This window comes from Strongylocentrotus purpuratus, unplaced genomic scaffold (genome assembly GCF_000002235.5).
Source record: "Strongylocentrotus purpuratus isolate Spur 01 unplaced genomic scaffold, Spur_5.0 spur5_scaffold_6, whole genome shotgun sequence".
NCBI classification, from domain to species: Eukaryota; Metazoa; Echinodermata; class Echinoidea; order Camarodonta; family Strongylocentrotidae; genus Strongylocentrotus; species Strongylocentrotus purpuratus.
In genome coordinates, this window is record NW_022145612.1 from 2,445,441 (window position 1) to 2,457,611 (window position 12,171).

Consider the following 12,171-nt stretch of genomic DNA (forward strand, 5'->3'; position numbering starts at 1 on the left):
AGAGAGACTGCAAGGGGAAGAATGATATGAGAAGAAAGCACAAAATAGCTTGAGAGAAACGTACATAGCAAGAGAGATGGAGAGAGAGAGGAACAATTTTTCTTATTAGGGGAAAAATTGTAAGCTGCTTGTAATAAGAATCCTGGCATTTAATGTAAGTAAATTGCAAAATGTGCCTCGATGTGAAAAGAGAAAAGAAAGATGTGAGGTTTCAAGCAAACTCCCAGCCTAAAAAAAACTTCTTAAAAAGAAAGCAGGAAAATCAGAGAAATAGAAGAAAAAAATTATGACTAATCAGAAATTTAGGCTTGATCAATGTTACAAAAATCACTGTATAACAGCAGATTTATCTAGAAATCTCTCTCCTCATATCCCCTCTACCCCCTCCCCTTCTCTCTCTCTCTCTCTTCTTTCTATCTTTTGCATTTCTTTCTCACATCTCTTTGCTCTTTTGATTTTCTTTCTTCACAGCTATCACTCTCGTATTGGTTTGAAGAAAAAAATCAAAAGCTCAGTAAAAAATAATTTACATGTACATACCTTTAATGTATTTAAAGTAAGTTGCATGTACATACAAGTACATGTACATGTATCTCTGCATCATGAAAGCAACTCTTGAAGAATGCCAGTGCAGATACGCCAAAGAAAATATCAACTGAAATATGTCTCAAATTCAGGTTTGTTTCATCTTTAATGATGATAAATTGTTTTTCATACTATTCTGAATCTTTTAGCTGAAATCCATAGACCAACCATAGATCAAAGAATTAGAAAATAATTTACATTTACATCATAAAATCTTCTGGTAAGAAGAAAATCTTACACATGTAAATCTAAATATGCACCATTATATATACATGTTATATTGCATTCTTAGAATTCAAAGGGAAAACATTCTCACTACGATATTTGTATATTTTTTTGAATTATATGTATAAAGGTATTCTATTTTTCAAGGGTTCTGATCACAAAGCCTACCTCTCACATAATTTTGTAATGAGCTGCTTTGAGACTGAAATAAATTTCAGTCTTGGAGATAATCCTGGCTAAGAATATTGCTGCATGATAATCACCAATAATATATCTAGCACTCACAAAAGCAATTTTCTACTTCTTTTTATTATAACTTTATTATTGTGTGAAGACAATTAAATAGACATGCCATACTATATACAGAAGTTGACACGTTTGATCATTTTGATTATTTGATCTCAAACAAACGCTTTTAAATTTTGCTTAGCTTTTCAATATAACTATACATGAATCCATTTTATTAAGAAACACGGCAAGCAAGTGTCCACAATTGGAGATCATGAGATGTCAACCACATGCTCTCATGTACAAATAAAGAGTCTCAGCCCTGAAACATCTCCTGCACAATACATAATGGGCGAACATGCAATAGACTCTGGTTGATAAAAATGTTCTTATGATAGCATCTAGAAGCAAATCATCACCGCTCATGACAGACTCTCTGGGGTCAAAGGTCATTGCTTGCATCACCTGCTTCTCTCCCTCTCAATGAAGTACCTGTCTCGGATACGGTCACAGAAATGGACCAGGGTGGGGTACTTGTTGACCATGTCTGCAAGACGTTTGTCTTCTGCCTCCATCATCTGAAGAGTCTTAAGATGTCCATACACCAATGCATCCAACTCGGTGGGTCTAAACAATAAAAGTCAGAGATAAAAAGGTACAAAAAATCTTACCACTCAATGCAAAGGGAACAAAGATTACCTGGTAGGTAAAACTTTATCAATATCAATGTCAATTCCGAATTGGAATGAATTTCAAAATGAGAGGGTAGTACCACAGGATCTACCTCTAAGACAGTATTTTTAACTCAACATTTATTTCTACATGTACATATAATCATAATTACTGTTAAAATATATCATTTACTTGAATCATGACTCAAAAATGTATCTAAAATGTAACTATGTTATGTGTTAATAATTGATGAGCACTGCACATGCAATAACATGAATATTAATTCTCTTATGCAAATAGATATGTAGTACCCCTTTTCTTTTCTCATACAAATGTTGTAATACACCTGCTTCAGTACTTGACATGAAATCTGGCCAAAGCAAAGTTTTAAAATTACTGCACAAGTATGAATCATTATACGCACCTGTCTAAGAAAAAGTATTGCTCTCCACCAAGTTTGTCTGAAAGAGCTTTGCAACAGAGGTTCACTTCATCATAAACCTTAAGGGTAAAAGTTATATGCAAGAAAACAGATGAGATTAAATTTGCCATTCAAGTTATCAACACCAGAATGTTGAGGTACAGGTCACACAATTATTGCAAAACAGCAAAAAGGGATCTTTCAGAAATTAACATATGAAGCCTAGATAGTGATTGGCTCATACAAGTAGGAGATTAAATGTTCAATTGCAACTAACTTTACTCTTAAGTTTGAGTAAAGTGAACAAGGATGAATACATTTTATTTCTCCTTGATACACATTTTTGAATTAAATTTATACTAGAATATTAAAACTTCATGCAACATATTGAAGTATTCTACATACCGGTATTGTGTCATTTGATGAGAAGTAAAATTACACTGATGACTAGTATAGGAATCAACATTCATGATTGCTAAGTTACATTTTCTAGATAAACAGGGTTATCTTGCATGAAACACAAACAAATTGGAACTTTTCTGATTCAATTCCTCTTCCACGAGTATGATCTACCCTGGACCAGTCCCCAATAATCCACATTCCACACATGATCTATTGTAAGAAGTCCCACAGGAAAAGATATGTGTGGGTCCATGCAAGGTGACCTTTAAAAGCCTTGTACAAGGTTATTTTAGATAATACTGAATGCATGTCTTAGTGCCTGGAGTTATAAATTTACCTGATCTGGTAAGAAGTCTTGCCAGCTGTTATGAGCCTTGAGATATGAGATGGCTTCTCTCTGCTTCAGGTAGGGTAGGATGAGTGACAGAGGCCAAGGGTAGGGGGACCCATACCTCTGTTTAGTTTTCTGATCGGCAGTCTCTTTCACATTCCATGATAAGTACATCTTCAAAAGATATAATAGAAAGAAAATATACATACATAGAAGAAACTCTTTTGTGTTCAAAGAATCACAAGAGTTGAATATTACAGATTAAAGCTATTTCATCTTCAAATCATTAAAATAAAAATACATGTAGAGTAATTGTTGCAAAATCATGTGTCAAACAACTCATCAAAACACCCTGCAAATCAATCTCTCCTTGACTCTCCCATTTTCACATTTATTGACATGAACGCAACTTTAAACTACCTTGCACAACAATTCCTTCTCCACGTTGTAATTAAGTGAATTACCTTAACTATGTGGTATATTAAAGTCAACTGGAATCTTACCTCTGCTAGATAGAGCCTGTTGATAGAAAGAGCCATGTATGCCTTCATCTCTGACTTTTGACCTCCACTCAGCTCCTCTGATAGAGACAGTCCCTGAAAATGAAGAAGAAAAAAATCATAAAATGCAGACAATCTGGCCTCTGCAACAGACATGAATTGGGTCATTAGCTTGGAATGACATGTAGGGTAGAATATCATTCTAAAGGTGGAGTAGACATTTTTAGCCACTGCAGATTCTTTATATACATAAGATTACTGGTAATGTATGTTCATTCATCCTTTGAAGTGATAAACTCCTTTCTTATTATTATTATCAGTATCATTACTTTAATGATGAATCTTAAAATACCAAAAAAAGGGCCCAAAGTAAGAGTGAATGTAGAAATTGGAGATGAGAGATGGTCAAATGGATGTGTAGAGTTGTAACAAAGTCCCCCTTACAATATCTTTACAAACAACTTTACCATATTCATCTGCTATTTAACTCTTAAGCTGCCACCCATACAATGCACCCAGTGCCACAGTGCTAATCCCTATTGTGCCAGCCACAAATCCCCTGTATGCCAAGTTAATTTTAGGGTTAGGGTAGGTTCAAGTGCATGTTTTTTTTAAATATCTTTACTATGTTTGATCCACTATAACCTCTCATTTGTATGTTGTATAAACAAACATTGTACATAAAAGTTGTAGAAAATTTCACCCTCTTTCCATTGATACCAATATCATATCATGAATTTGTAATTTTGCTGAGGTAAATAAGCACTATTAGTGAGTTGTCAAAACCAACCCATGTCTTGCGATGGGGAGACATAATGATGATAATTATATAAACTCCAAAACAAATTGCTAAATTACTCGAGAAAATCCAATCTGACTGTGGTAGACAAAGACGAGTAATCGAAAGCCGATAATCTGATGCATGCGATGGTACTTTCAATAGCGCTGCAAAAGCACTCAGCACGGTGCAATGGGCATGAACAATAACTGTTATTACATATGCGTGCTAGCGTGCACAAAGCAGACAAGCGGTAGCTCGCTAGCATGAACGTAGCAATCAATCGATAGCGCGCTAGCAGTCTCATGGCAGGATATGAGTCAACATCCATTCTGTTTGCATAATATTTAATGAAATAAAACAATAGTAATTACCTCAATGACAACGTTTATTTTTTTAAAATAACAGGATGTCCTGTCAAACAGTGAAACCCAAGTTATAATAATTTTCAGACAGTCAGGCATATTAGCCTTCTACATGTATCGTAATTTGATGATGCAACATATGTTTTTATTGATTCAACTTCGACGCTAGTTGAGTGTTAAGTTACCTTCTTTGAAACATATTCTACAATGGGGTCAAACTCTGATACAATGTCAGCCCCAGCCTTGATGAAAGGTACAGCACCTGATTTTAAAATAGAAAAAGAAGTGTGAAAATTACCATGCTGAATATGAATAGAGAATTAGAGTATGTTTTGTTGTTAAAAAACATCACATGTACTTATCGTAAGTAATCAAATCCTGAAATCTTCATCATCATCAAATTATTAGAGACAGAATTTTCCTACTTATAAAGGGATACTGAGATATTAATGAGATATTATTTGTAAAGGGGAATTATTCACAAAAATAAAACTGCTATGGATGGATATTCACAACAGCATGCATATTACAGACCTAGCAAAGGAATTTCATAGAGGAAATATTCTGCAATCATCATAAATAATGGAACAAAGTGATTACTTTAAAACCTTTCAATGTTTAAACTCCTCCGATTCAAGTCTCACTTTCACTGAAAATACCAAAGACCCAATTTCGTCCTTCCAAACTTACATACAATAAACTCATCAAGTTTATATCTTTGGAAAAATGGAATGGGAAAATGATTTCCCTTAATTGTGTACAACACTGTAACATACTCAAGCAAAAAATAAATTCTTCAAAATGAAAGACTCAGGGGAAGTTTGTTGGTTTAAAATGTAATTTGGGGAATTTATAAATGTTAGAAGGAATCCACTTTATGGTTATTTCAATGACTTAATGATGAATACAACAGAAAGAATCATACATGTAGAAACTGGATTGGATTGACCAAATAGTTTAATGAAAACAACTTGATACATATTGGTTGATCCTATATTCACCTGAAGGAGACATTTGCTCTGCATTGCTGCGTAGCATGATGTGGAACGGGATGTCACACATCTTCAGAAAAGCTTTCACTGCAAGGCATTGGGCCTTCTCTGGAAGAGTGATTTGGTTGCCTGTCAATAACATGGATGGACAATGGAGAAAACAGAAATGTAAAATACAGGTATTTTGGAGGACATTTCAAAATTGTCTTAGTGAATGATGCTCAACAAATTCTGGCTACAATGTAGTAATTTTAACCTCAATTGATCATGTTGAAGACCACATCTTCAACAATTTCTTTCTCAAATTAAAACCAATGAGAGAGAGAGAGAGAGAGAGAGAGAGACATACACACACACTCAAAGAAAGAGGGAGAGAGAGAGAGAGGGGAGAGAAAGAGGGAGAAAGAGGGAGAGAGAGGGAGGGAGAGAGGGAGAGAGAGAGACATACACACACACTCAAAGAAAGGGGGAGAGAGAGAGAGGGGAGAGAGAGAGGGAGAGAGGGAGAGAGGGGGAGGAAGAGGGAGGCAGAGGGAGGGGGGGGGGGGACGGACATTTTGATAAAGATTACCTTCATATGGCTGATACAGCTCTACATTTTCAGGGATCTGTGGCTGGCCTCCCGTGTCTGTGCATGAGGGAGAAAGAAGAAGAAGAAAAAAAAATCAAATTTGTAGTAATCTGAGATTACCAAATTATATTCTGAGCATATTACTAGGAGTATAAAATAAATTGAAAAGAAAAATGAATAGTATTCATCAGATTAAAGAAAATGTTTGAAGATCACTTTCTATAGACAAATTGGCTAGATCTACTTGATCATCAGTCAGTTGGGAACCACAAAGTAATGTCGCATCATTCTTGTTGACTAAACACAAACACAGCAGAGCCATGGCACCTCCACCGTATACTGTGAACGCCGCGGTAGGGAACTCTTGGGCTCAAGAACGTCGTGAAACCACACGCATATTTATCTGTTAGTGTTAGTTACAGTACCTGCCAGTATATGAGCAGTTTCTTCAATGCGCTGCCCCAGGAAACTCTCAGGTGCACAGTCACTGCATTTTGGATAGACTTCTGAACTAGCGCCGCCGAGGCCGATTTCACAAATTCTGTTACTACAGTTGTCTACTACTAGATCTAGGTCTAGACTACTAGATCTACTACTAGTGTTAGTGTTACTATTTAACATTACGGGAAATCCAGGCAGTGGGACTGTAATAATCCGGATTTTATCCAGTCGTCCATTTAGACGCCAGGAAATCAACCAAATCGACTCTCTCAACTCATCATTTTCCTGGAATCTATAAAGAATATTAAATGATCCATAAATGTATTATAAATGTAACTTACCACTCCCATTATTGTGAATTTCAGCTGCTTGCTGAACTAGAGTTGACATCTTTGGTATTAAATATTTTGATGGTACCTTAGAAACACAAACGATAAGGGAAAATTATGCTGTCAGGTAAGGTCGAACTTGGATTTCGATGGTCTAGGCATAACTTTATCTAGTTTATGTTTTTTTTAAAGGAAGAGGACAAAAAATTGAAAGTGAAAATGAATAATTCATTCATTAATTCAACATTCAATAATTTTACCAACTGTTTTAGCACTCATCTTATTTGCTCTGGACTATTAAAAAAATATTGTAAATTTCTATTTTCTCTACAGAAAATATCTTGTATTAAACACATGCATGTATCCTAGCAGGATTATTGCATATACCGGTAGGTTTCAAATAACAATTGATTACTTATCATCAACTACTAAATAAAAAGAAAAATTCATGAAATTTTCAGTACAGAGCAAATTGGATACACATGCATGTAGTCGTCAACTTGAACTGATTAATTAGTAATTTGAATTTAAATTCAATTCATATTCTTTCCCCATCTTTATCTGATTTCCCTAAAACTTTTCAAGATCTGTTTCTCCCTTGCTTTCTGCTTTCTTTCAAACCATATAAGCATCTGGATGTACCTCATCTCTAAGACTCTGTCTCTGAAGTAAAATTCCCTTTAAACAGTATATTTTCCTCTAGATCTCTCTCTCTCTCTCTCTCTCTCCCTGCCATAAATAACGAACTTTGGGGCACATACACACACAAAAATTGACCAATATTCATAAGCTCGATGGAATCCCAATACCCGGCACCAATTATCTTCAACAAAATCATGTACACCAACTACCCCTTCCTCTACATGCACACACACCTTACAGACCCACATGCACAACTAAATGTAGTCAACTCAATTACACTGTAGCTCTTAGATGCTGCTTATAAGTATCAGCTTCCATGGTGATGTAGATATACAGAAGGCTTGCAGTTGCACCATGAGAGTGGGGGGAGGATTGGGGAGTCCTGAAAAGGACTGTTGGTAATCTAGCTTTTTGTGTAATTCTAAAAAAGGACTAGTGTAACTTTTCTTGATCTTATAGTTCATAAAAATGAGAGAATGAGCTTTGCGAAAAGAAAACATTCTGAATCGACTAGATCAGTATAAATATGCCCATATGAATTGACTGAATGATACTAATGAAATGGTAAAATAATCACATTTTTTTAAATTGTCATTGTTATTTGTTAATGATACTGAACTTGAGGTCATTCATTCAATGTTAAAAATTCGATTTTTCTTTTCCTTTTATGAATATATTAGTTGTTCATGTAATACCTTCAATTTTATCGGATTTACCTCATGATCACACCTATTAATGTTAACATAAATACAGAGGGATTTTTTAAACATAATACAATTGACAAAGGAAATTTCATGTCTTAAACATTCAATGCACTTTATTGTGTAATACTTACAACACTGGTTTGATATTTTTGACAGAAAATGATTAATCATTAAATTAGAATAATCACACGATGTATTAGACTGAATGAAATATAAACTTGAAAAGGAAACTGTTGCCCAAATAAAATTACATGTACATCACACCTTGATTTCATTGATATCTTTCATAAAATTTGTCATTTATTTGGAATACCAATTACTGCTTGGAAACAAAATATTAGTATTATGCTAAAATTTTCTCTTGTATTTCAATAAATACCGGTAAATACATAAGTACCAACAATTATGCTCAAAATTATTGTTCTCTGGTAACCCTTGGGACTGGAAAAAGGATGACAGTTGATCATTGAACATTTCATCACTTGCCTCTTAGTAGTGAATAGTAAGTAGTATCAAATTATTTAAAAATATTGTCAATGTTGACCCAATATCTAATTTTCAATGTTAAAATCTTAGATTAAAGCTATATATTACAAAAAGTATGTATTAAACCATTAGCAAGGAGAACAAACTTGTTGATACATATTTAATTTTTTGTTTGTTTAGTATAAACAACTATTTCCCAATGTAATGTACAGCTTCATCCTACAAAGATAATCTCAAAATTAATATTCATTGGATGTTCCTGGATTAAGACATAACTGACTTAAAACATGAGTAAAAATTTAGATTTACTTTGACCTTGCAAGTACATGTACCTTGTAGTGAGGGGGGGGGGGAGCCTATACTAAATAAGTTCATGTAGAATACAACAGTCATATTGGGGAAAAGAAAAATGAGGTTGACAATCATAATATTTCATTTAAGTTCTGCTTTTACCAACAAAAAACAACAACATAAAATTGTGATTTATCTGGACCATGATTATTCCTTTTAGATAATCTTGACTTTGGTATTAATCATCATCTTAAAATTGAATTCTTGCTAATGGTATTGCATTCTTTTTTTATATATAGCATTGTTGACAAAAGAAAATGAACAATCACACAAAACTAATGTTTTTGTTAAAGGAATCAATACAAAACTAAATACACTTCAGTCATAAGGTTTGAATTACGATGTATGAATCAATTTGGTAATACAGATTATTATTAATTTCATGATTTTTTTTTTAGACAAAGAAAAAGTTTGTTCCAAAAATACAGGGCCTTGCAATACATACCGGTACTACATTTGTATACTAATACAATTTGTAAAAAGAGAAAATTAAAAAGTAAAATTATACAAACCCAATAACATTTCTGCAGATAATCAACATTGAAAATGACTAAGTGTTAAGTCACTTTCATCTGAAAGTATGAATTCTGACTGGAACAGAGTTTGTATATATACATACAGTCATCATCCACAGCTCTAAACTACATGTTTTACATATAAATATAAATTGTTTACTTATAATCTAAGGAATAGAATGAATTTTCAACCTGACTTACTCCTCCAGGCTTTGAATGGTCTTTTAAGGAGAAATACACAGTGTGACTCCATACTACAAAAGGCTCTTAGACTTGGGTGTATAAAACATGTGTACATGTATACCAATAACAATCTATATCTATTAACTCTACAGATGAATTATTAGACTCTTAATTTTACATCATAAATTTAACAGATATTTGTACAAGTGATGGCGAGAAGGATGTTTGATGCTACTTTAATAATGACCACTTCAGTTGATCCTTGGCTGACTGGAGAACCTAAGAGCAAAAGAAAGAAAAGAGAAGAAGAAAAAATAGCATTTAAAATATCATATTTCATTCAATCTTGATTCAATAATGCAAAATACACACAAAATACACACTGAAATGGGAAGAAATATTTCATACCAAATGGATTTGTATTTCATCATAAAGTTTTGACCTACTCGGTACCGGTCACTATGAACATGACGGACAATGAAAGCAGACAAAATATACAGTTCCTCAGGTAGACAAAGGAACATCCCTTCACTGATATTATGTAAAAATGTGTAGAACAGGTGTCACATGCATATTTACCTGTTCTACACATTTTCACATAATAGCAGTGAAGGGATGTTCCTTTGTCTACCTGAGGAACTGTATATTTTGTCTGCTTTCATTGTCCGTCATGTTCATAGTGGGTATGTGTAATTCAAGTCTTACAACAACAAATCAAAAAGGCTATTGTAAACCTATCTTGAATGGGGAAGAAATTCTACAAATAAAATCTATAGTATACACTACCAAAACTTATTTTGTATCATAAGAATTTGTAATTAATGTAATTAAATGGATTTCATTTACTGTGTCTGCTCATTTTAAAGGGTAGCTTTTCTTGTTTTGAATGAACTGGATAGTTAACTCAAGGTCTGGTCAACATATATTTTTGGTGGCTGATTTGAAACATGTCCCATCATTTCCAACTTTTTTTCAAACTGTGATCTCAGAATGTGATAAGATTTTTAAATAAAAACCTAAAAAGGATATATAACTTTAAAAATCAGTGTGAATATTGAATATTGGTATATTGCCACTTTGTTAGCATATTGAAATATCATGAGCTGAGATCATATATTTTCATTTGTAATAACGCTACAAAAGCAAGTCAAATTGCCAAATACTTCTGTCACCTAGAAACAATTACCGTATAGAAAAAAGAAGATAAAATAAACATGAAGAAAAAAGATATTGCGATAATAGGAAATATAGAAATAGGCCATTACCTACATGTATACATTGACATTTATATATAAATGAAAGAAATTGATCAATTTAAAAGAAAATGAAAGAGATTTCCATGTACAAGGCTCAATGTATAATTTCAGATCTTAGAATAAAGTGAACGAATACAATACATACGTACACTGTTCTTGTATGTAAAATTAGTTGATATCATGGTGTAGAACTTAAAATTATATTATATTTGTCTTATTTTAGATATAAGGTACATTTTTCAATAAAGAAATCAACTTCACTTTATACAGGTACAACATTTCAGGCTGTTAGCAAAGATGTTGATGGGGGGGGGGGTGGATTGGGGATCAAGCCTTAAAAGGGTTTTATTAAAATATATTACATGCAAATGCCATGTATTAAGGCTGCTTGTACATAAGGCTTCAGAGTAATTCAGCATACAGGTATATGGATGAAACACAATGCAGGAAAGCATTTGAATTAATGTTACAGCGCCAACTAGTGTCAAATCTACCCCATACATTTATTCACTCTCCCGTGCATGTATATGTAGAATTTTCACCTAATGGGGATGGAAATATCAACAAGTCCAATTTTAGCAACTCTGGTAATGTGAGTAGTACAATCATTGAAGAATGTAATCAATATAGAAATTAACTTATTATGAAAATGATTACCTATATTGTAAATATACCTTTTTTAGGGTCTGTAGACAAAACATGACAACATTTTTGGTTTTATAACAAATTTGATAGACTTTTTGATAATGAAAATCTTCATGACAATATTTTTCCAACTCCAGCCAAATTCTAATTTCATTAAAATGTATGTGGTTTAAGTGTAATATATATGTAATACATAGGATCAATTCATTGGCCAGCAAGCCAAACCTATAAAAGTGACTTGCCTGCACAGTGCTAATGTACAGACATCACTTTTGAAATAAACATTTTCAAATGTTTTTATTCAACTGTTCCAATAATATACATTTATGAAAGAGAAGCCACAAAAAACAAGTAAGTTCACAGTGCAAACATACTGCAGAAGAAACTTAGTAAACTTAGCAGTTTATGTGGCAAGTGCATAACTGTACAAAGATACAGTATTTGAATTTGGCTTCATTGAGTATCACAAGTATCGTAATATCCAAAAGTTATTTGTAGCATTTGCCTGTATACAAAAATAGTATGTTTTTACATTTTGCCTGAATTGAA

At 33.3% G+C, this 12,171-nt stretch overlaps 2 protein-coding genes across 3 annotated transcripts in view; both read right to left on the reverse strand.

Annotated features, from left to right (window-relative positions):
- Window positions 1–522: 522 nt before the first annotated feature.
- Window positions 523–6,951, reverse strand: LOC592456 (metaxin-2). Its single transcript, XM_791978.4, has 8 exons — window positions 6,853–6,951; window positions 6,071–6,127; window positions 5,509–5,628; window positions 4,693–4,769; window positions 3,368–3,460; window positions 2,871–3,038; window positions 2,135–2,211; window positions 523–1,665 (listed from the first exon to the last, which is right to left on the reverse strand). The coding sequence occupies exons 1-8, from the start codon at window positions 6,899–6,901 to the stop codon at window positions 1,500–1,502; spliced, it is 807 nt and encodes a 268-aa protein (XP_797071.2). The 5' UTR covers window positions 6,902–6,951; the 3' UTR covers window positions 523–1,499.
- Window positions 6,952–8,272: 1,321 nt separating this feature from the next.
- The window catches only part of LOC579955 (coatomer subunit zeta-1), a 63,901-nt gene continuing 60,002 nt past the window's right edge, over window positions 8,273–12,171 (reverse strand). For both annotated transcript variants that reach the window (XM_780043.5, XM_003724029.3), the window contains one exon: window positions 8,273–10,000. In XM_780043.5, coding sequence (XP_785136.3) covers window positions 9,953–10,000 — 48 coding nt within the window. In that variant the 3' untranslated portion in view covers window positions 8,273–9,952. The remainder of the gene's footprint in view (window positions 10,001–12,171) is intronic.